At 48.1% G+C, this 24,555-nt stretch overlaps 2 protein-coding genes across 2 annotated transcripts; one reads left to right on the forward strand and one right to left on the reverse strand.

Annotated features, from left to right (window-relative positions):
* The first annotated feature begins 1,597 nt into the window (after positions 1 to 1,597).
* Positions 1,598 to 3,603, forward strand: DAD1 (defender against cell death 1). Its single transcript, XM_050327453.1, has 3 exons — positions 1,598 to 1,821; positions 2,767 to 2,916; positions 3,413 to 3,603. Exons 1-2 carry the CDS (start codon positions 1,611 to 1,613, stop codon positions 2,895 to 2,897), a joined length of 342 nt encoding a protein of 113 aa, XP_050183410.1. The 5' UTR covers positions 1,598 to 1,610; the 3' UTR covers positions 2,898 to 2,916; positions 3,413 to 3,603.
* Positions 3,604 to 8,179: 4,576 nt separating this feature from the next.
* Positions 8,180 to 21,333, reverse strand: LOC126646237 (M1-specific T cell receptor alpha chain-like). Its single transcript, XM_050327439.1, has 5 exons — positions 21,261 to 21,333; positions 11,218 to 11,481; positions 10,716 to 10,763; positions 9,546 to 9,652; positions 8,180 to 9,114 (listed from the first exon to the last, which is right to left on the reverse strand). Exons 1-5 carry the CDS (start codon positions 21,331 to 21,333, stop codon positions 9,109 to 9,111), a joined length of 498 nt encoding a protein of 165 aa, XP_050183396.1. The 3' UTR covers positions 8,180 to 9,108.
* Positions 21,334 to 24,555: the final 3,222 nt, after the last annotated feature.

Here is a 24,555-nt window from a genome sequence, read left to right on the forward strand (position 1 = left end):
ACTCTGGGCTCCTTTTCTGGGTCTCTCCCAAAAGCAGCATCTTTTAAACACAGGCAGGGGAGTCTTTGGCAGCGGCTCCCGCACGGCTGGGGGGTCTGGGGATGAGTTGCTCTTCAGGGTAAAGACTGTTGGTGGCACAGCAGTGGCACAGGCAGGGAGTAATTACCTTCTCAGAAGTGATTTCCTACTGTGTCGGGGTTGGGAATCATCTGCACAACGTCGAAAGCACCACTGGGGAAGAAGAAAGGAAGACTTGTCACATCAGAGTTTTCTTGCCATATTTTGCAAAACAAGAGAGGGCAAAAGCTCTCCTAACCCCATTGCTGCGTGGCTGAAGGCAGGAGAGCAAAGCAAAGCTGTGGAGAGTCAGGAAGGATGTCAGGACAAGCTTCCCCCAGGCAGGCTGAACCCTGCTGAGCTGGGGGTGTGGATGCTGCCACAAGCTCCAGGGTTGGGAAAACATCTCCTGTGCTGCCTGGCACGTGCACGGGCACCCACAGCGGAACCTGTGGGCTCTTCCTGGGCTATCACAGGGCTTAATGCCTAGTAGAAGAGCGGATTTTGTCCATCCCAATCCTGGCTGCTGCTCTTCTTGTGCTCTTTGTTTGTCCACATGTAGTTCTGTCTTGGAGATGGAGCTCCCTCCACATCTTTGTGGTGTCCGAAGAGGGAGTCTTCATCAGTGGGGTTTAACCCACCAGCTCCATCCCAGGGGTTCAATGCCTGCCAGTTCAAATAGGAGTCCATCTTCTTTTGCTGGCTGGCCTTCTGCTTTGAAGATGGTGCTTCCTCCTCATCTTCTATATCCTCCACATCCTCCGTTCCAATGGTTTTCTCGGTCTGTTCCACAGCTGCCCCATTCCTTCAAGTGTTCCAGGGCAGGTTGGACAGGGCTTGGAGGAACCTGGATAGTGAAAGGTGTCCCTGCCCATGGCAGAGCGTGGATTAAAATGAGCTTTAATGTCCCTTCCAGCCCAAACCAGTCTGTGATTCTATGACAGGAGAATGCCCTGTCTTCACTGCACAGCCCGTTCGGGGGTATCTGCTCTCCAAATTGAGCACATCCCTTGTTGGGGAGACAGGAAGGCTGGAATATTTTAAACAAGACTAATATATATAGGAAAGTTCTGTTTCGGATTCACTGAAAAGTCGCTCCCCCCTCCAGGGCAAATCGTTTTGCTGCCCCTTCATGGAGTGTCGTGACGGTTTTTACCCAACAGCAGTGACAGCAGTGCTTCGCCGTTCCCCAGCTCCGAGCGTGGCGACACGAGTCCGGCTCCTCCTGGGGGAACCGGGACAGTCCTTCTGCCAGTGAACCCCCCCGCAGCCGCTGAGCCTCCCCATCCCTCGGCCGGAGCATCCCCTCGGAGCCGCCATTCCCCGCCACTGGGACGCGGCTGCGGGCACTGCTCCGCCCGGCCCGGCCCGAGCCGGGCGCTCATTGGCTCGCGGGCGGACGCGCTGTCTGATCTGCCCGGCAACAGGCAGCTCTAGGCTCTGATTGGCTCTGGACAAGCTGCGGGGGACGCGGACTGCACGGAGCCTTCGGCGCACGCGCCGGCCGAGCCGCGTGGCGCCGTCGCTCCCGCCACGTCATTGCGTGCGCGGCCATGGCGGGCTCGGTGCGGGCCGTGGCGCGGCGCTTCCTGTCCGAGTACGGCGGCGGCACCACCGGCCGCCTCAAGGCGCTGGACGCCTTCCTGCTCTACGTGCTGCTCACGGGCGCGCTGCAGTTCGGATACTGCCTCGGCGTAGGCACCTTCCCCTTCAACTCCTTCCTCAGCGGCTTCATCTCCGCCGTCGGCAGCTTCATCCTGGGCGGTCAGTGCCGGGCCCCGCGGGCGGCGGGGCAGCCTCGGAGCCTGGCGGGGCTCCTGGGCAGCCACAGAGACCCGCCGGGGTCCCTCGGCACATTCGGCACCGCAGGCGGGCAGGGGCTCCTTAGGGCCGGCCCCGATCCTTGTCCCCCCGGTGATCTCGCAGGCTCCAACAGGGGCAGTTGCAGGCGCTGCTCTCCCAGAGTAGCCCCAAACCCACCCTGTTCCTCTGCAGCCCCCCCGGCAAAGGGGCTAACGGGCTGGAGGAGCTGGGGGTGTTCACCTGGAGGAGAGAAGTCTCCAGGGAGATCTGAGAGCCCCTTGCAGGGCCTAAAGGGGATCCAGGAAAGCTGGAGAGGGACTGGGGATAAGGTTATGTAGTGACAGAACAAGGGGGAATGGCTTCAAACTTCTGGGGGGCAGGGTTAGATGGGATATTGGGAAGGAATTCTTGGCTGTGAGGGTGGGGAGGCCCAGGTACAGGTTACCCAGAGAAGCTGTGGCTACCCCTGGATCCCTGGAAGTGTCCAAGGCCAGGTTGAACGGGGCTTGGAGCAACCTGGGCTAGTGGAAGGTGTCCCTGCCCATGGCAGGGGGTGGAACTGGATGGGTTTTAATGTCCCTTCCAACCCAGAGCATTCTGTGATTCTGTGTTTGTAACACACCCAGTAGAGGACAGGAGTATCTACATGTCTGTGTGAGTGCCATCGTGCTCTGAGCCTGCTGCTCTCAGGACTGTGTTGGGCAGTGCTGTGGGGTGTGTGGTGCTGTGGCAGCACTGGCTCCATGGCAGTCTGTGCAAATCCCCTGCCCTGTCTCTCCTGCAGGAACAACGGAGTCACTTCACTGGTGGAGCAGCAGCCGGGCTGGGCTGCCCCAGGAAGGCTGTGCTTCCCCCCACAGCCTCCCTCTGTGCTCACTGATCTCTCATTCCCTCTCTGCTCTGCAGTTTGCCTCCGGATCCAGATCAACCCCCAGAACAAGGGTGAGTTCCAGGGCATCTCCCCAGAGCGGGCGTTCGCCGATTTCCTCTTCGCCAACACCATCCTGCACCTCGTCGTCATCAACTTCGTCGGCTGAGCCCTGGCAGACCTGCCAGGTACTGTCCCGTGGGATCTCAGAGTGGCAGCCACAGGGCAGAACTAGAGCCAGAGTGAGTCTGGGAGTCCTCCCAGCTGCCCCTGGGCCAAGCACAGCTGAGCTGTTGTTCTCTGGCTTGGCACAGGGTGAGGATTTATGGCTTTCTGCTTTTGAGCATGTGTTTTTTGGCTTTTGTATCATTGGAAAGGACATTTAACCAGGAGTGTTACAGAAACCTACCCACATTCCTCTCTTATGAGAGATATTTTCTATTCTTCTTCGTGAAGCAGGAGGGGCTTTGGGAGCTGGAACTCCTGGGCTCTGTTTGTGAGGGTTGTCCTTTCTGGAGGCCATGGTGTGGCTGGGATACAAGTCTGCGAGTCCCTCCACAGATGAGGGGAGTGGAGGATATGCCCTGCTGTTACTATTGCAAGGGGCCACAGGATCCCTGGAGCTTGGGGGAATTTCCTCCCCCTTAGCAGTAACATTGCTCCTGTTGCCTTCTCTCTTTCCAGGTCTTGAAGTGCTCCTGAGCTCTGATGGCAAAGCCTGGCACAGGGAAGTGCAGTTCCCCAGCACACTCTCACCTTCAGCCTTGGTGGAGGAAGGGGCTCAGGTTTTTCCCCACAGTGTCCTATGGAGGAGTTTGCAGCCTCGTTATGTACCTGTGATCCTTTCCATCAATAAACCCCTTTGTGACACTGCAGCCTTTTCCCTGTTGGTGACAAATACAGAGCTTCTCCTGCCTCTCAGGCATGACTACCTGACTGTACCCCTCTCTATCCCTTTCTACCCAACAGACATTTTGTTTCTGTGCCCCAGTTTCAGAGGGAAGCAGGAAACAACTTGTCATGAAAACTCAGTTGTCATCCACCCTTTTAATCTCCCTCTTTCCTGCACCTTTATCCTACAGAGTCTGTGTCTAATGTGCCCCTGGGCTTCAAAGCTGGGGAAAATTTGGGTTAGGCTGTGGAGAGTGGTCACGAAGGGAAGGAGCTGGTGGGTGTCCTCCAGCATATCCCCAGGTGTTCCCTCATCCCTCAGAGGCATGTGGGCCACGTCTGAATGTCCCAGCTGGACTTAGAGCCCCACTGAGGCCTGTGAGCTGTGACAGCCACCCTACCACAGTGTCAGAGTCCCTGCACTCCCATGTGCTGATGAACACAACCATGTTGGAAGGGGCTGCCAAGCTGTCAGGGCTTCTGAGCTGTACTGAAGCTGCTCTGAGGGAAGAAGCTGCCCCCTCAGATTTAGAATCACAGAATCATCAAGGTTGGAAAAGACCTTCAAAATCATCCAGTCCAACCCTCCACCCACTGTAACCCCTAAACCCATCACCCAGCACCAGATCCAGGCACCTTTGAATGCCCCCAGGAATGGTGACTCCAGCAGCTCCCTGGGCAACCTATTCCAATGCCTGACCACCCTAACAGGGAAAGCATTTTCTTCTAATACCAAACCTGAATCTCCCCTGGCTCAATTTAAGGCCATTTCCCCATGTCCTCACTGCAGGCATAGGAGAAGAGACCGACGCCACCCTCCTTTCAGGTGTTTGAAAGCGAGGAGTTCCTGGGACTAAACAAACCCAGCCCCCTGTGATGGTTCGGACCTGGCACCCTGCCAAATGCCCAAAACTCACAGTAGCAGCCCCCCCTTCCTCATCCCTTCTTCCCCCGGGCAAAGAAAAAAACTATGCAAATTGAAGAACCTGAAATCAACCTAGTTATATAAAAATATATATTTTATGTATATTGCAGTTCTATACAGTTAATACCCCATGTACACAGCACAGGGAATCCAAACACTCCCCGAAGGGAAAGGGCAAAAAGGGACAAAAAGGGACACAGAACAGATATACACAATCAAACCCGAGAACTAGCAAAATAACTAGCAAAACAAATCTCACCACGTCCCTTAGAAAAGCAGGATTGGCAGACACAGCCAGCACTCTCCAAACCCCTGTGTGGCCAACCAGCGGTCGCTGCAGCCTCAGCCTTAGATAAGTGAGACCAACGCTGTGACCCGCTGTTCCCAAACCTTGCCGGAAGAGAAGAGAGCGAAGGCCTCTCCTCCCTTCTTATTTATACCCTGGTTTACGTAAAAATCGTATGGAATACTGGGAACATGGCCACTTCTTGGTTACAAACTGGTCACCAAAGAAGGCCTAGATTAAAACCACCACACCCCCTCAGCCATCCCTCATAACAGGTTTTGTAGCTCTTTCACAAGCCTTGTTACCCTTCTCTGGACACGCTGCAGCCCCTCAATGTCCTTTTTTGAGTGAGGGGCCCAGAACTGACCGCAGCACTCAAGGTGTGGCCGCACCAGTGCCGAGTGCAGGGAAAGGATCCCTGCCCTGCTCCTGTTTCCAGGCTGTTCTGGATACAGGCCAGGCTGCCACTGGCATTCCCGGCCACCTGGGCACGCTGTTGGCCCATACTGAGCAAGCTGTCAACCAGCACCCCCAGGTGTCTTTTCTGCAGAACAGCTCTCCAATCCCTCTTACCCCGGCCTGTACCTCAAGCAGAATTCTTGAGGGAGAGTAGAATTGCATGAGGACTTTTCACAAGGTTATGTAGTGACAGAACCAGGGGGAATGGCTTCAAACTTCCAGGGGGCAGGGTGAGATGGGATATTGGGAAGGAATTCTTGGCTGTGAGGGTGGGCAGGCCCTGGTACAGGTTACCCAGAGAAGCTGTGGCTGCCCCTGGATCCCTGGAAGTGTCAAAGGCCAGGTTGGACGGGGCTTGGAGCAACCTGGGCTAGTGGAAGGTGTCCCTGCCCATGGCAGGGGGTGGAATGAGATGGTCTTTCAGGTCCCTTCCAACCCAAACATTTCTGGTATTCTGTGATTCCCTGATCAGTTCAGGTCCTATCAAAACTACTCCCACATCAGAATAAGCTTCAACAAATCCCTCAATACCTTAAAGCTCTGCTCCTCATGAAGTCCATGCTTGGGTTCCTAGTGAAACAAGAAGGACAAGAAGAGAGGCTGGTTTGTGCACAGGGTCATGTTTGGTGACAAATGTTGGGCAGTATATTTCCTCCAACAAAACCCTTAGAAAGTGTTCAAATTTGTCTCCTACCCATAGGCAGGTTTGGGGGATAGGAGCTGGTGTAGGGGACAGGGTGCTAGAGATGGACCATGCAACACCTCCTTCCCTGCCAGTGTGACAGGACTCTGGCCTGGCCATTCATCCTCCCTTCTCATCTGGGTCAGGAGAAGAGGAAGGATTTTTCTGGATGGATTCAGTCTGTATAAAGGGTGTAGAGGTCTATCAGCAAATTCAAAAGTGTGACACAATTCTAAGATCTTTCCCCACCACCCACCACACTTTATAATGCATTTTCTCCCCTCCTTTCCCTGCCCACTCTATTCATAGCTCAGTCCTTCCTACTGTACCCAAAACAACTCTCCCCCCTCCCCAAGTGCAGGCTGTGGTGAGGGGTGGGAGGGGAGGACATATTAACCTCATTCCACTTTGGTTTGTGGTCTAACGTCTGCTGTTCTTTTCCTTACCACGTGCCACCCAGCCCTGCACCCCCACCCCCACTCGTGCTCCACTTTCCAGAGGAAGTGGTTTCTGTGGTCAGGTGTAGATGAGCATCAAAGGGTGACCCAGATCTCGATTGTGGCGTCATGGAACTGGTGCTGTGGCCTCTTCCTGCCCCACCTGGGCCGTGAGCCCTTCCCACCTCCTGTCTTGCTGTGTTATTTCCTGCCTTTGCTTTGCTCTGCGGTTTTTATTTCTCAAAATAAACAAAAAAGCACAAAGGGGGGTAGGGGCACATTTTGGTGGTGGGAGATTGCCAGCCTGATATCTGAAAGTGTCCTTGAACTAGAGCTGCAAATTCAGTGTTTTGCAGGTCACATGCCCAGAGCCTTGTTAGTCAAAATATTTAACTCATCCCCCACTTGGCAAGTCCTGTCGCTGGTGTCGTTTACCTTGAAGAAGAAAGACTGAGATGTGGAAACAAAGGCAGCACAGTCCTTAACCCTTGCCCTTACAGCTGGGAGTAGTGTGAAGTGCAACATTAAAAAATTTAGATTTAAAAAGTGATGCTACAGGTAAATGAGTATGGAAAGTTTTCTCCCACATCCCTGGAAGTTGCTGGGATGAGGTTAATAAGTTGGAAATCCGTGAAATTCAATGACTTGCTTTATGGTTCAAATATTGTTTAAGTAGCTTCTTCAAGCTGCTTCCTGGTGATTCTGCTGATCTCATCATGAGCAGAGTGGAAGCTCCAAGAGCTGCCTGGAATCCAGCACTTAAGGCGCCACAGGCTTCCAGCATCTGGGGAGATACCAGAGTGACTGTTGTGTCAAGGGAGAGATAAGAGAACAAATCCCTGAACATCTGGACTATAAAATAATCAGGGCAATAGACACAGGAAGTTTTAAGTTGTTCCTTGGCAGGAGGGGTCAGTAACTCTGTCGCCCTGTGATAGGCACCCTCCTAAATGGTCAGGGATGGTCACCTTGGTGAGAGACCAGGAAGACATTGTCGTGTTGCTGCTCAACCCTGCAGGGCCAGATCCTGGCCTGGTCCTCCCTCATGGAGCACCAGGAGTTTGGGCTAAAAGCATTTGAATTGTGAGCCTTTATGAAATCAGCTCCGTGTGAGGGCTGTGAATCCAGCAGGGTGGGAAATACCCTGTGAGGGGGAATCACCCCCACGAGTCCAGAAAGGCTTTTGCCACCACTCCCTTTGGGCACCAGTGTGAGGTATGAGCAGGGCTCAAGCTTGTGTTTCTGTCAGAGCACACTTATTCCTCCCTGCAGAGGAATTTCTGGGGCCTCAGAAGAAGATGGAGAAATTGATGTCACAGAAGGAGAAAAATTCCTTTCCAGTCTTGCCAGGGACAGAGGGAACCTGGCGGCAGAGGGGGTGGTTGGTGTCATTGCTGCAAAGCAGCTGCCTTGTCCTGCAGTGACACTCAGAAGTGGGAAACACTTAGAGATAGGACACTTCAGACTCCTGTGTCCCCTACAGCAGCAGGATCCTGGAACCATGACGAGTCCTCTCACTGGCCAAGCACAGCCTGCTCTTGGAGAAGAGCTGCCCTGCTCCCCTCCTTCCCCAGCCACACTGCTCTCACATGCACAGATCACAGATGTCCTGGAGAGGGAATCTGTAGCTCTTCCCATCCTCCATGGTGGATGCAACCCCTTCCCTCCTTCACCCCAAAGGCCAGGCTCATTCCTAAAGCCCAGCTGAAGGCTGAAGCAATTCCTCAAACAATAAATATAACAGACAAACACGTTTCTCATTTTGGTAAGAATTGTTTAATAACAGCCAAAGGCCTAAAGAAATGCCAAGACATGGTGTGGGTGCCAGTCCAGTTCATGCATCAGCAGCGTGTGGATGTCACGGGCATGCACTGTCCAAAGGTGGACTCACATGGACAGGTAAATATTACAGTGTATTTTTATGCAATGATTATAAAAAGAAGTTGGGAAACCTCAGGTTGTTAGAGCTAAACAAAAAGAACAAAGTTGGTTTGTATTTTTACTAAATACAAAGCCCAATCTTTAGCTGGTTTAAATTCAGGAAATGTTGAGGCCAGATAGACTTCAGAAAATAATTTATTTTTTTTTTTTGTCTGTGATAGTGAAGTGACAATTTCACTGAATTTAGGACTTCTGGGATATGTAGCAGCATATCCTTTAGGGGAAATAAGGGATATCTTGCTCTGATCTAGCAAAGGATAGCAGGACACGATGCACAGCATCCTGAGAAAGTCTCCCTTTGCTTTTCAAAGTCTTTTATTTGTACCTGAAAAGGTGGCTAAGGGGTGTACCCTAAGAGACATGCATACCTTAAATCTACCAAAATAGGAGAAATTCACATTCAGCTGATATTTAGCTTGCAGTTTGCAACAAGCAGCTCTGCTCCCGGCAGAAACTGTCATTTTAGTGCAAGTAACAGTGATGTTTGGCAATGTATATTTATAGCAATGTCTGCTGCACGCGGAAGAGGTGAATGAACCATTCTGGGGGGGCAGAAAGCTGCAAATTTGAAGCTTAGTTTTGAGTAATTTTGTAGCAATGCAAATAAAACAATTTAGAATAGAATGTGTGATGTGTAAGAACAGCAAGTGATGTCCCTTGCACAGGAATATTCCTGGGTTCACTCTTGCTCTCGATGGTCTCTCAAAGATTCCTCAGCAGATTTTTTTGGTACTTCAGGACTGCACCATCAGATTACTTTCAATTCTGCAACAAAAATAAAGGTATTTTAAATCATTATTTGGGTAACAGTCACAGCTGCTGAAGTGTCCAGGCAGGAGAAAGAGAAGAAAGAGACACTGGCTCAAAACAAATATATTAAGGTCTTACACTGAAGTCACATAAGCATCAAACTTTCTAAGGGGATAAATCTGACAGATGAATGCAGGCAAGGGAAGGGATGATGTAGGAATAAAAAGGAGAGATGTCTTGAAACAAAAAAAATTGCATGTGGACAAGGACAGGTGCTTGAGAGATGGGTGAAAATGGTCTGGCCAGAGAAGTGGAGGGGTTTTACTGTTGGTAGATAAAAGGTGTGTGGATAGACTGCATAAACAGATGCAAAGGAAGGTCCATAACTGATGAACTGATCCAGATGTTTTCTGATAGATGATTTCAGACCCCCCATCCATACTCACTTTTTTTTTCCACAGGAGCATCGTCATCACCACATTAAAAATTAATCCTTTCATTAAAATTATTTTCAGGCCCAGCTGTGATAAAGACAGTGTGTTCAGGTGTTCATCTGGAAGAGTAACAGAAAATGAGAGTCACAAGAGCACTGAGACATCTTCATTCCACACAGATAAAAACACTTCCTAATGAGGCTGCTCAGTTGTGTGGAGTCAGCTGGTGGGACAGGGAGCAAGACTGAGAGACTTCTATTTCTGCCATTCAATAATCACTTAATTATCTGATATGCAAGTCTGCCAACCTCCTAACTGGTTTTAAATACTGTGCATTATGAACCCAGGATGCTGGAGGCATCCCTCCTCCCTCTAAAATTTTTAAAAGATGGGCAGGGGGAAAACAAATCTAGATTTTATTCATAGAACAAAATTGTATTTGGATTTTCTATTAATATGATGTTTAAAAATACATTGTTCTATTCTGGAGAAGCAGAGAGCTGTCATCAAAAACACATTTCCTGTTTATCATGGAAAACCTCTCTCTGAAAGGCTGATCAAATCAGCAAATTTGCTGATGAGTATTTTCCTGAATTGGTGTTTTGGAAAGATTTGCAAAAGCACAGCTGTTCTGTGAGCAGGGCAGGCTCAGGGGCAGGCTCAGCTCCTTTGAAGGGGCAGGAAGAGCAGGCCTTGGGCTGCAGCACCTTTGTATACCCCCAGCCCTGGGCTGGAGCTCAGCTTGCTCAGATGCACCACAGCTTTAGTGCAGCCCTGGGCACACAGAGCAGAAACCTGCTTAGCCATTGGTTCATGGGGTGTTTGTGCTCCCAAAAATAAACCCAACTCTTCTGAAGTCTGAAAGGCAGCAGACAGTGAGGCTGACTCATATCAGAACCTGAAGCCCCTCAGTGATGGGCAGTAGCTGTTTGGTGAGTCACTGCAGGAGCATGTGGGCACTGGCTACACTGCCTGCATAAAATTACCAGCTTGGATCTGGAAGGCCACAATAACCCCAGGACTCCCAGTTTGATGTTTAAAGCCTGTGGGGCCCTTTGGGAAATTTCCAGTCTGAGCTTTTTGGTCCAACAACAATTCTGCAAGCAGGGAATATCAGCAAAAATTTGGGAAGATATTTCCTTTAATCAGGTCAATCTTTACTCCTAAAAGCTGTGTACATACCTGTCTTGAAGTGTAGGGACAGCCCAGTAACACAGACAGTGCTGGAACCTGCAAAGAGTAAAGAAAAAGTTAATTAATAACAGAAAGGGACTTATTCAGAAGTTCATAATGATATCTCTGCTTAGAAGGGCTAAACTAGAGCTTCTGGTCATCAAACCCTTCCATAAACACTCTTTTCTACTGTTTTCAGGGCAAGCATAAAATATGATCTAATGAAACTTCAGGGTCCCACGGGGCAAAGCTTTCCTTCCACCCCCTGCCCCCAGGTGTGTTTTTAAGATCTCTCTGCTGTGACTGTACCAGTCTACTGACCCTTAATCTTGTTTCCACAAAGAGGAAGGAGAAAGAAAAGAGAGGCAACAAGGCAGCATTCCTCTGGATTGTGGGCACTAAGGGAGCACTGCTTGCAGTGCTGGGAGATGTGACCCAGTGCTGCTCACAGGAACAGCACAGAGCCCAGAGCACCTCTGACCCTGCACAGCCCCCCCAGCAATGCCATTACCACTTTCAGGGTCCTCGCCCTCCAGTTCTCCAAAGCCCAGGTGACTGGCACCACACTGCATTTCCTCTCTCCTGGCCCAGTAGGTTGACAGGTAACTCGATTCCGTGCTGTCCTCAGCTGTTGCCACCTCCACCACAGCAGACGTGGCCTTCTCAGCAGAGTAAAAGTTGACATTTTCAGGGGAGTAATCTGTGATCAGGCACATTTCCAAACCCTCATCATCTTCAGAGGTCAGCCTGTAGGCTGAAGGAGATGGAGTAATTTCTGAAAGTAGAGGAAATAAGAGCCATTAGATGAGAGTACACATTCACAGTTCCTTTAGTCTTAACATTCAGACCCTTAGGAATTCAGGGTTTTCCATTATTCCAGTGGGAAGTTGCCTGATCATAGGGAGCTTGTGCTAGGACACCTTTAGAGAACTGAAGCTTCTACTGCAGATGATGCAGGAGCTACTTCTATTGACTTGGGTTGTGTGGGAGACACAGAGAGTGGTCAGGCAGGACCCCTGGAGCACCTCAAAAGGCACTCATGGACATCCACACCCTGTATTCCTCCTCCACTCTGCTCTGCAGCCTGGGTGCACTCAGGAATGTGTTCAACAGCTGCAGAGAGCACCTGAGCAACCTGGGCTAGTGGAAGGTGTCCCTGCCCAGGGTTGGAACATGGTCTTTAAGGTCCCTCCCAGCCCAAACCATCCTGTGGTTCTGTGGTTCTTTCTTCACCGCTGTGACATGCAATGTGTCTGGGGAGAGCTGAGCAGCCCAGGGCCACTCTGCCTGTTCTGCAAAGGTGGAGTCAAATCCGCCACTGAAATTCCACTTCTCCCCATGTCCTGAGGGGCAGTGGATGAACCACTAAATTTAAACAGAACTAAATCATTTACCACGAGACTCACTAACGGTGCTCCTACAGCAGAAAGGCAGAGAAGCCACTGGAGAGCACAGGGCTGCACTCAGGGAGAGATGGATGAAGCAAAAAAATGTTTATCCATGTTCCACCACCTGACAGTGCAGTGCCAATTTTTTTTACTAAATTTTACCTTGCACAAGAGGGGTTGGAGGAACTAAAGGCTGCAGATATAAGAGACCTAGGGTTCATTACTGTTTTTTGCTTCAAACTCTGCTAGCAAGTCAGTCAGACTGGGATTTTCCACACATAAAAACACAACCTCTGGTTAAACCCTTTTTTGCACGTTCAGCTCTGTAAACTTGTATTCTAAGCATTTATCTGGTTCTGTGAGAAGGTACTTTCCTAAACCTTTGTTCATGGCTGACAGTAAAATGTTCTGGGTGTTGCACTGCTCTCATGATGACTCAATGAGGTATCATTAGAGAAATGCTGCAGCCAACAATTGGGGCTCTCAGCAACCTTCTGGCTGTATTTTCCATTGGCCCTCACAAGTTTGAACCAGAGCTTCAGTTCACATTTATAAACTGATAAAGTGTTCTTGTGTAGGATTGAAATTTTAGATTAACCTTCATTTTCTCCCTGTTCACATACCTAACTGAGAAATACTATAGAAATGCTGAACACAGCTCCCAAGTGAAGAATTCTTAATTTCTTCCCATAGGAGAGGTTTGGAAATAATCTTTGCTTCTAGAAACTGTCTCAACATCTTACCTATTGCTGAGATAAATGCTCTTCATCTGTTCAGTTGCCAGCTGTCAACACCACAGAGAAACAGCCATAGTTCTCTATTAGTATGACATCAAAGAAAAACTAATCCATAAAGCCCAGTGGTTCATTCGCTGGCCCTTCTTCTAAATTACAGTTTATTCTGCCCTTGCTTTGCCCTGGCTTTGAAGAACCTGATGAGACTCTTTCCAAACTATGAAGAAATACAGTCCAATGTGTGTTCTGACTCCCTCAGCCCCATTTCCCACCTTGCATACTTCCAGTTTGGTTTTCGAAATAGGCTTCAGTGATTGTTTTTTAGGGAGAGAAAGATAGGAGCAGGTAAAAATCTTGGTGATAGATCCTTGTGTGAAATACAGAGGAACCAGGGTACATCAGTGCCCTGGGGTACACGGAAATGAAAGAGAGCAGGAGGAGCTGCCTGAGCTGTTCTGTTTCTCTCTCATCATGAACACTGTGCTCTCTGAAGAGCTACACATCTCTCCAAATTAGGGTGTTTTTCTCCCTTTCAATCTATGCAATGCTTTGATCTCAAGCAGATAAAACAATAAAGTCTGTTTTTCACAGGAAGCTTCATCAGTACCTGTTTTGCAAAATATGAATTTCTTGATCTTACTCAGAGTGGTGCTGCCCTTGCTCTGGTGCTGTTTCTAGTCCTGATAAGTTCCTTTATGTATCTGCACACTGTTAGGAAAGTTTGCAGATAGTTTTGGTAAATACCAGCTACTATAACCACAGCACTGGGACCTGTTATTCTGTCTTAATGAGCTGGTGGATGTGCTGGAGATGCTGCATATTTATGAACTCTATTTACAGGAAAGATTGAGAAGTGACTCACGTTACTCTGAGCTGTCCACACTGCCTAATTTCATTTTTGCTGAAGAATATTTTCCAGATGGAAGAACAGGAGCTGTTGGAATGCTATTCCTGCCCAGTCTACAGAGAAAGCCAACTCCCAAGGCTGACTTCATGGAGAGAGCAGCAGAACCCTGTTCCAATACCAGACTGACACCTCTGCCTTTTTTATTTTTTATTTTTTCCCTTAAGCAAGCTTCAGTAGAAATCCTGAGCATTTAAAACCCAATTTGTAGTGCACAGAGAATGATCTCATTCTCCATTCCCCCCAGGCACACTCTCTGAATCTCTGGTCACTCTGGAACTGGTGACAGAGCTCTTTGATGCTTCCTCAGTCTGAGACACAATACTCCACACCTTGAATCAACCTGGACCTATTGCCCAATTCCAGGGACATCTGCACCCTGCACACTCATACAGGCTGATCTTGACCTCAGAGGAGCAACTCCAATGAATTAACAAGCACTTTAGTGATGTTGCCCATCTGCCCCCAGTGGAGGTTCCAGAAGGTCCTTGGTGAGATCTGCCAGCCCTGCATGGATGCTGGGGTGGCTACAGCAGGACTGGATGAACATATTTAGGACCTGAACCCTTCTCTAAACATTCAGTGCTCTTTTCTGGAGACTCTCAGGTGACAGCAGCCAGGCCCTAGTCCAGCATTAGCCACGTCATCCAGAGCACAGAGACTGTGCAGAGACTCCCTGTTTGCAGATGGGAATATGCTCCTTCACTGGCAGACTTTAGGCATAACTCTGGTCTCCAGCCAAAAAATGTGCTTGTTATTGCCTCTGTAATTATTCTTGGGGAAGTCAAACTACCTAAACCATCCAAAACCTTTCTCACAAAGCATTAAAGGGAAAGATTTCTACCTAAACCAAAACTAACAGTGACTTAATAGAGGAAGATACCCAGTATGTGAACAGAAATCAAGAGTTTCACAGATTAAATAGTTCTCTAGTACCAAACCAGGAAGAATCTGGGGCTTTTATCATGTGTTCACTTTGAGAAAAAATTGAAATGGATTTTTCTTAACTGGGAAGTAACACCCTGTTCATGTACAGATCTACTCATGCATCACCAAACCACAGGAGAGATTTAGTATGATCTCCTCTCCCAGGTGACTGAGATGGCTTAACCCATCCATGGGACAGTTGCCTGGAAACAAAAAGACTTGAAGTGTCTGCTCATGAACCTCCTGAGAACCTCATCACAAAATACTTCTCCACACTTTTTTGTCCTAAATCAAACAGAGTTTTAATTGCCAGATCAAGTTTTCAACTTTATATGCCAGAGATTTAGTTTCTTAAAAAAAATTAAATAATTCCTAGAATCATAGAATGGTTGGGTTTGAAAGAAGCTTTAAAGCTCATCTAGTTTAATCCTCAATTCAAAAAATTTCAACTAAAAAAAAGAAACTTCCTAAATTAGGGATTAACTATTAATGTAGCCCCAGAAAAAAAAAAAAGGCTTTTGTTTAATGAATAAAAAGCTCAAAACATTAAAAAGAATCAACCTGATATCCCTTTCTAAGAACAGGTAAAAGTTAATTTTTCTGTTGACATCAAAAAGTCAGAAGAACTTTTGATCTCACACTTGTGGAATTGCCTCAGACAGGTCAAGTTCACACTGAAATGATCCATTCCCAAGCAGTCTATTTAATGTGTACATTCAGGAGGTAACTTATCTGGGATCATACCTTTGTGCTCTTTCTCCCAGCTCCATATTTCATACCCCCCAGTTTGAATCACTGCAAATACTGTAGTCTGAGTCACCTGGGGCATTTCTTCACAATGCAGTGTGAAACTAAGACTTAAATGTGAGCCCAGAGGTAGCTCTGATTTTTGTCCCTCTCAACCTAAAGCAAAACACTGTTCCTGTCTGGCAGGACTCAGAAGGTAATGACAAGCCAACATCATTAACCTGAGGCACTGAGGATGTTCTCTCACTTCCCACTGTTCCCAGGCCCTGCTCGAAGTTCATGAACATCCTGCTGAGAAAGGATCTTGGATTCATTTTCTTTCAGCTTTCACTGCTCCCTCTACTCTTCCTCCAGAGTTTATGCTCACTCTCCATGAAGGCAGAGCTATTCAGAGACACTGGCCAGAGTACACTGCTCCTTCACAGCTTCACAGCCAGTCCTTCTCCAAATCTTACGCACTTGGCTTGACTTTAAATCTAGTCCCTCTTCCAAACACAAATTTACTATATTTTTCAGTTTCCCACTAAACAAGAAGCCCCAGTTACCATAGGAGTAACCAGGCATGACAAGTTTGGATCGCCTTCCAAATGCCATCTTTGTACCTCCTGACAGCTCACACTTGTTGTTGTAGTTGTTACAAATACAGAAGAGGACTTCATTTTTGGATTTTAAAACTGAAAGCTCATGACATATTTTCTTAGGCTAAGACTCAGAAAATCCAGGCTCCAAGTCCCTGCCATGACTATTAAACCTGTGTCAACATCACCATCTTCTCCCCTGCAATGGGCCACTGCCACACCACAGCCAAGCACTCCTTGCATTCCAAGACAGTTCCAAATGGCTTTTGTCAGGGGAAGCAGAAAGCAAGTTAGAATGTGCTTCCCTGAGAGTGCCTCCTCCACCCACCCAAAAAACACCAGGCCTGATGTTAATATGGAACAGAAAGCTCAAACTTACTTGCGGTAACCACAAGTTGGGTCCCAGTTCCAAATGTGGGTTTCAGGTATCCCTGGTTGGCACACTGGTGTCACCCTCTACAAAAATGTGGACAGGTTTTCTCAGTGCCTACTGATGCCCAGGGCAGCAGAGCATGGATGACTTGAGGGAGCAATGGTGAAACATGCTGATTTAAGACACCATCAAAGTATCAAATAAATCTACCAGAAAATTATCAGGATCAGAAACACAGAGATCAAATAAAAAAATGTTCATTCATTCACTGGTTACAATTGTGTGTTACATATTTTGGGGCAGTAAAAAGAGCAATCTGCTTTTCCATCTGCAACATCACCTAAAACTCCAGTTCCCTGAGACATGATGTTAAGGGTAGCAGCCTTTGAGTCCGTGTTTTCTCCTGAATATTTACTACCCTTGATCACCAACAGTGTTCTTTTCTCTGATGTCAGCTTGTATCCTCCATCCCCATAATCCACATGGTCCAGGAATCCTTTGCAAGGACTCCTTTTGACCTTGGTTATAGTTCTCTGCTCACAAGTGTCAGTGGCGCACTCTGTCCCTGTCCAGGTCTTAGAGCTTCACAGGTGCTTGCAAAGGCAATCTGAGCCTCCTAACTCTGTTACCTGGGGTTTCACCTGCTGCCACTGAGCTCTGCAGTCACCAGAGCAAGTATTTACTCATGGCCTTGCAGCTGCAACAGCTCAGCAAACCTGGATTCAAGGCACAAACAGAATCCACGTGCAGTATTTGTGGATAATACAGTGTCTCTACATCAGACAGAGCAGCTAAAAGGCAGTCCGGTTCCCATTCCACAGTGATATTAAAAATGCTGCAGTGCAAGGTTCCTTGGGGGGATTCTGATATGAGCAAAGAGTAAAATGGTGATAATCACCCTAAGTGGATAGTTCATAAATCAAAGAACCATAGAGTGGTTTGGGTTGGAAGGGACCTTTAAAGGTCATCAACTCTCCTGCAGTGATCCCTCAGCCTCCTGGACACTGCTGGGCATGCAGCCCAGGACAGACTTGGCTTTCTGGGCTCTGAGTTCACATCTCTGTCTCATGTCGGGCAATGTAAATATTACAAATAATCTTGTGTTTCAATGTATTTCCACCTGACTTACACAATCTGTGACTTTTCTTGGGGGCAGTGGAAGTGGCAGGGATAGATCCTTAGAGGAGAACAAAGCCACAGGGCTGACTTGGCAGGAGAGCAAAGCCAGGCTTTGTCTTAGCTGATCCCAGGACTGCAATGGATGGAGGAGCACTGGCAGCATATCCTGCCTCCAGGAAGGGCTGCTTGGCCACCTGCCTGAGATAAAGGTTAAGGTGGGTTACACTGCCATTGACAGTTGCCATTCCCCAGATCTGGGTTTCTATTCACAAAAAACTTGCATTAGTCAAAAAATCATGATAAATGTACCTGGAAAAACCACAAGCCTTGTCCCAGATCCAAATGTGAGTTTGTAGTTACTTCCATAGTCACACAATAGCACAGGCCTCTACAATATGCAGAGCAGTATTGAATGGAGCCTTCAACAAAGAAATACTCCACCAAAAGAAATCCTCTTTATCTCTGACTAGACAGAGCTATTTATCTAGGACTTTTCTTCTTGTTGGCTTTCTTTCTGTGTTGTATTTTGCATCCTTCACACTCCCAAACACCTATTCCTTTGTATTCCCCTGCACTGTTTTGTCCCATTTCTTCCAGAAAACCACCTGTATCACAACTTCTATTCTTCATCTTATTCCTCATTTAGTTAGTCTGCCAGTCAGATTCCTCTCTCAAAATTAGCTTATTTATTGTTACTTCACAGCAGCCCTGGGGACTGATGGTGCAGTGCAACCTCCCTCATGCCATTCTCTTGGATTTCCCATGAGAATTAGTCAAGAGTGACTCCAGAGCAAATGTGCCATTTGGTTTTTCAGTAGAAAGCACTTTTTTGTGTGTTATTTCTTTGTGGCAGGGAGATCATTGCTCATTCTGCCAATAAACACTGAGGTTTCAGGATGCATTAGGGAAGCTCCTACAGTGTGACCAGAGCAAGACCTGGAGCAGTTCACACAGACACGGCCACAGTGGTAAATCTGGAGACATGTAAATGAACATGCTGCTGCTTTTTTTTAACTTTCCGAATAAAATTATGTTGAAATTACGTTAACAAATGCTACAATTTATAGAAATTGAAAAATTGCTTTTCAAGAGTAAATCCAAACTGTTTATGTAGTAAATAATCCTACATGTATTCTTAAGAAATTTGGAAAAGTTGATACGTTTACAGAATATATTGATATCTTGGGATCTGTCTTTCTGTTTTACAAAGAGTTTCAGACAAGAGAGAGGGTGTGTGGAGGCTTGGGGGGACTTTTTTTTCATATATTATGGCAGCAACAGTCAAAGTACACATTTTTTCATGCTTTTTTGTTCAGAAAAAAATATTTTGGGGTCAGGATGACCTTTCTATCTTTCCACCAAAGTCACTCAGTAACTAACTTTGCTTCTTGCCCTCTTTCCCCTCCATCCAGGTGTCTATGCCATACCCAGTTTTAAGGCTTTCACACTGTTCTCCAACAGTTTCGGATCCTCACTTTGAACGTGCTCCAGACTTCACTTGGATGTTGAAGGGCAAGGTAAATTCCCAGGACTCACACTGTGATTACAAACTCGGTGTCATTCTCATTGTTTTCTGAGCTTCCTGAGCACCCTGGATTTCTATAATGTCTCACAGTGGCAGAAACCCACTCCCTCCATTACAACTTGGGGATCTCCAGACCAGAGACCCAACATGTGTATTTTTTTTCATCCACATACAATTATGAGTCTGATTATCTCTAAGTATTTGTATCCACACACTAGAAAAGTCCTTTTTACCTGCTGCAGCTTTGTGTAACCAGTCTCACATCTATGTATTTTGCTGATCTGTGTTGTCTTTCCTCATTTCCCTTCTCTTCTCCTCTCCTTGAGGAGTTTGATTTAAGAGCCCACTTCCTGTTGGCTTTGCAAGGAAAATCCTCTTACACATGTAAAACTTCTGCTACGGCTGGTTCAACATTGGGAATAGAGAGGGGAAAAGATGTATGCAGCCATGGAAATCACTTGCTCTTTTACACACCATTTGCAAATTTATAGTCCTGTTGCTAATATAACATGATGTGACAAAACAGGCAAAATAAGTTGTAAACTGAAAGAAGTACTGCCAAGAGGAATCCCATGTGAGAGCTCAGACGTACCTGGGGAAACCACGAGTTTGGTTCCAGCTCCAAATGTAAGTTTGCCATAAGTCCCAGTATTGCACTGTGACACAGAGCTTTGCAAAATGGTGCTCTGAGATGTACCTGGGCTGGAGGATGGCTTGAGAACACAGAAATGCAAGATTCTTGTTGGGAGCATCTAACCAGCATTACTGGCCACCACCTCAGAACCTACAGTGAAATAAACACTTCCTTCAGTCAAATTCCTCTGCCTGGTTAATTCATCATCTGTTTATGGTTTCCTCTGCCTCCACACAGCAGCAGCATCTGTCCGTCAGTGTGTGCAGATACAACTTTCCAGGCTCTGTTTGGAGCTTCCTGACTGCTGCTGTTGAGTCTCACCAGTCTGTGTAACCTTTCTGCTCTCTTATCTTACCATGTCCACCCTCCTTTGCAGGCTGCACCTCATGTTGTAATCCATACTTAGAATCACAGAATTATAAAATTGTTTAGGTTAGAAAAGCCCTCTAAGATCATAAAGTCCAACCCTTCATGCAGTGCCACCATGTTCACCCCTAAATCATGTAATTTAGCAATTTGGACTGTCCAAATTCCTCCTCCAATTTTACAGGAAAGCTCCACAGCTCGTGTCATTCCCATTACAGCTGTGGACCATTGCTGCTGTTTCCAGTACATACAACAGGAATCTACAGATCACTGCCATTGCTTGTTGGCAACAGCCTGAACAGCATTTTGCTACTCTTTTGCAAACACTAACCTTGGCTATGAGTGGATTGAAGTTTTCCACTGGGCTCAACGTCCAAAATCTCAGAAATTTTACGTTTCTTACACATCTCTGCTCTTGAATTTCACTTATTTGTTGTCACTTCTACCCTGCTTCCTTTGCCCAGCATGGATACATTTCTAGTGCACAGTAGTTAAGCAGAAAGTCCACCACTTCTTTCCAGGGAATACTAAACCCCCCTAAAATTGCTCCACAAAGCCCCTGCACTGTTGTTTCTGCAGCTGAAGTACAACAGTGTCTCTGCTGAGTCCCCCTTGACTCAGAGGAGAGACAACTCACCTGGGACAACCAGGAGTTTGGATCCACTCCCCCAGGTGGGTTTTGCCCACCCTCCTGAACCATCACTGTGTGACAGCCCATTACAAAATGGGCCTCTTCATCCAGGCCCCTGTTGGCGGGGCTGTTGGAGGGCTGGGATCTGCCTCTGGAAGAGGTTATAAACACCCAAACACATTTCCATAGATCTCCTCTAAGTTCTTTTTGCCAAATAACCTTTTCCATGTTCAAATCCCTGGGAATAACTCGATTTTTTTTTGGTCACTGAGGTGTCAGAGATGGGAAGAACTTACCCCTGAGTTATCAGGGAAGGTTTTATGGTCCCTGCCCCAAAGGCTAGTTGTACTGTAATGGAAAAGAGGATGGGAATAAGAACCTGAACCCAGCCCAGGATCAGGGTCTCTGGTGCAGGCCCCCAACCTGTCATTTCCATGTCCCTGTCACATGTTCTAAAGGGCAGAAATCCTCCAACTGGACATGCTACAAGGCACAAGAGTATCCTGAAACAGTACCCAAGGTCTCCCTCCATCTGTAATGTGACTCAGAGGAAAGGAATTCTACAGTGTGTCCCAGTGGACACCCAAGGATTTCCCCAAATTAAGGCAAAGGAAAGGTGCAGACTCACTGGGCTGGATGGACAGTCTGGTCCCTGAGCCAAAGGTCACCTTGTTGTAGCCAGAGCCAACATCCCACAGCATTTCCTTCCCTCACAAAAAGCCCAGCAAGGCAGAGCAGCTCCTCTGCCCCAGCCTCTGCCCAGCCATACCAGGGTTTGGTTCCACTCCCCCAGGTGGGTTTTGCCCACCCTCCTGAATCAACACTTTGTGACAGCTCATTACAAAATGGACCTCTTCATCCAGTCCCCTGTTGGAGGGCTGGGATCTTCCTCTGGAAGAGGTTAAAAATCCCCAAACACATTTCTATAGATCTCCTCTTTGCCAAACACCTTTCTTCACTTTCAAATGAGTGGGAATAACGAGTCTTGTTTACAGTCACCTAAGATGGGAAGAACCTACCCTTGAGTTATCAAGGAAAATTTTATGGTCCCTGCCCCAAAGGCTTGTTGTATTGGAACAGAAAAAGGGATGGGAATAAGAACTTGAACCCAGCCCAGGCTCAGGGTCACTGATGCAGTCCACCTTCCTAGAGTCCAGACTTCCAGCTACACGAGGCATCTTTGCAATGCCAGAGGTGCTGCACTATTTAAATAATTTCTCTCCATTTCAAGTAAAGAATTCCTTTTATTGCCAAGCCAAAGCAGAGCCCCAGGACAGGACTGGGTGAGGTTGCAACACTCAGGCATCGACCCACTCACTTGCCAAGGTGGTGACTTGAGTCCCTGAGCCAAAGGTGAATTGGAGGCTGTCCTCAGAATGGCAGAGCACTTGACACAAACCCAGAGAGTTGGCTCCCAGATGGGAACTACAACTTCCAGGGGGGCTGTCCTGGCAGCCTCCTCACTTACACCCTGAGCAATCAGGATGCCCACTGGAAGTAGACACTGCTGAGTTCCTGCAGAGCGGGTTAAAGAGGGCAACCTCACTGGTCTGTTTTGGGATCCTTACACTTCTGTCTGTTTGCCCAGTGAGATCAGTGTCCTCCTTACACTGTTCACACCACAGCCAGGCCGAAATCTTAGAGTGATCTGCAGCTTTTTTCTCTCTGGTCATGCTCAGAAAAACAACTTACCCACATACAGGTATTTCCCAGCACTGTCAGCAAATGTGCATGAATCGTGATCTGAGACCTGAGTGAGTCACCTGAAAGTCCTACAACAGAACCAAACCCCTTTTCATCTCCTCTGTCACTGCCCACAGCCTTGCTCAGACACTGAGCACAGGCTGCTCGGTCTGCACGTGCTAAAGCTCTGCCCTGCTCCTGTGCACTGCTGCACTGTCAGCAGGTCAGACATGGCCAGAGCACCTCTCTCCAAAGAGCAAATCCTCCACCTAGAAAAACTGCTAGGCACAGGAGTATCTTGAAATACAACCCAAAGTCTCCTTCTATCCGTAATGTGACCCAGTAACACGAGGAAATTCTACACAGTGCTCCAGGGGAAACCCAAGGATTTCCAAAAAGGAGACACATGAAAGGTGCACTCACTGGGCTGGATGGACAACCTGGTCCCCGAGCCAAAGGTCACCCTGTCTGGAGCTGTCCCACAGCATTTCCTGCCCTAACAAAAAGCCCTGCAAGGCAGAGCAGCTCCTCTGCCCCAGCCTCTGCCCAGCCTTGCCAGGGCTGGGGAATCACAAATCGCTGGCTCTGGATCCCACACCTCTGACTTCTCTTTAGCATCTTAAGGGGCACAAGAGCAGCAATGCAGCCAGAGGAGACAGTCTGGAGAGAAGGAACAGGAGCAGAAAACGTACTTGGCAGAACGTGCAGCTTCGTCCCTGGCCCAAACTGCACTTTTCCTGCGTTGCTGTTCCCACAGTGGGACACTCTCCTACAAGAACCCAGGGCTCAGCCTGGCTCTCACCCCTCTGGTCTCCTTTGGAGAGGAGAGGGACGAGACCCTTGGACAGCAGATGGCCTTTCCCTTAGGAACTGCACCAGTGATAGGATGGAGAATAAAACCTCAGGGGACACTTTCTCAGGCTCTTTGCCAAATCCCTGGCGCTGACTGGCACTGAGACTTCTCAGGACATGGTGCCCCAGGGCTTGGTGCTCCTCTGGGCTCCACAAGAGAAAAAGCACCCTCTGGCCATGGGGTTTGGTGGCTCAGCAGCAGCATTACTATCCCTGAGAGCTCAGTTTACCTTTGCTCTCCTGTTGCTTCTCCTGGGCTGCTGCTGGAGCACAGCCCCAGGACAGAATTGTGGGGTGACATTGCAACCCAAGTGCTCCACAAAGCCCCTGCACTGTTGTTTCTGCAGCTGAAGTACAACAGTGTCTCTGCTGAGTCCCCCTTGACTCAGAGGAGAGACAACTCACCTGGGACAACCAGGAGTTTGGATCCATTCCCCCAGGTGGGTTTTGCCCACCCTCCTGAACCATCACTGTGTGACAGCCCATTACAAAATGGGCCTCTTCATCCAGGCCCCTGTTGGCGGGGCTGTTGGAGGGCTGGGATCTGCCTCTGGAAGAGGTTATAAACACCCAAACACATTTCCATAGATCTCCTCTAAGTTCTTTTTGCCAAATAACCTTTTCCATGTTCAAATCCCTGGGAATAACTCGATTTTTTTTTGGTCACTGAGGTGTCAGAGATGGGAAGAACTTACCCCTGAGTTATCAGGGAAGGTTTTATGGTCCCTGCCCCAAAGGCTAGTTGTACTGTAATGGAAAAGAGGATGGGAATAAGAACCTGAACCCAGCCCAGGATCAGGGTCTCTGGTGCAGGCCCCCAACCTGTCATTTCCATGTCCCTGTCACATGTTCTAAAGGGCAGAAATCCTCCAACTGGACATGCTACAAGGCACAAGAGTATCCTGAAACAGTACCCAAGGTCTCCCTCCATCTGTAATGTGACTCAGAGGAAAGGAATTCTACAGTGTGTCCCAGTGGACACCCAAGGATTTCCCCAAATTAGGCAAAGGAAAGGTGCAGACTCACTGGGCTGGATGGACAGTCTGGTCCCTGAGCCAAAGGTCACCTTGTTGTAGCCAGAGCCAACATCCCACAGCATTTCCTTCCCTCACAAAAAGCCCAGCAAGGCAGAGCAGCTCCTCTGCCCCAGCCTCTGCCCAGCCATGGCCATGCTCACAGGGCCAGCAGAACAGAGACAGTGCTTTACAGGGCATCACCCCCTGTGCCTGTAGGGGCACAGCACAGCCTCCCCAGGGGCACTGGGACATTTGGGAGCAGCAGAGTGTGGCCACTTTGTCCATGCCAGGCAAACTGAGAGCAAGAAGGGTTGTTTTGGGCATTCCCTTAAAGCAAATCCATCCCTGCACAGGGACACCCAGAGCTGAGCA

This window comes from Myiozetetes cayanensis, unplaced genomic scaffold (genome assembly GCF_022539395.1).
Source record: "Myiozetetes cayanensis isolate MyiCay16 unplaced genomic scaffold, myiCay2020 scf34, whole genome shotgun sequence".
NCBI classification, from domain to species: Eukaryota; Metazoa; Chordata; class Aves; order Passeriformes; family Tyrannidae; genus Myiozetetes; species Myiozetetes cayanensis.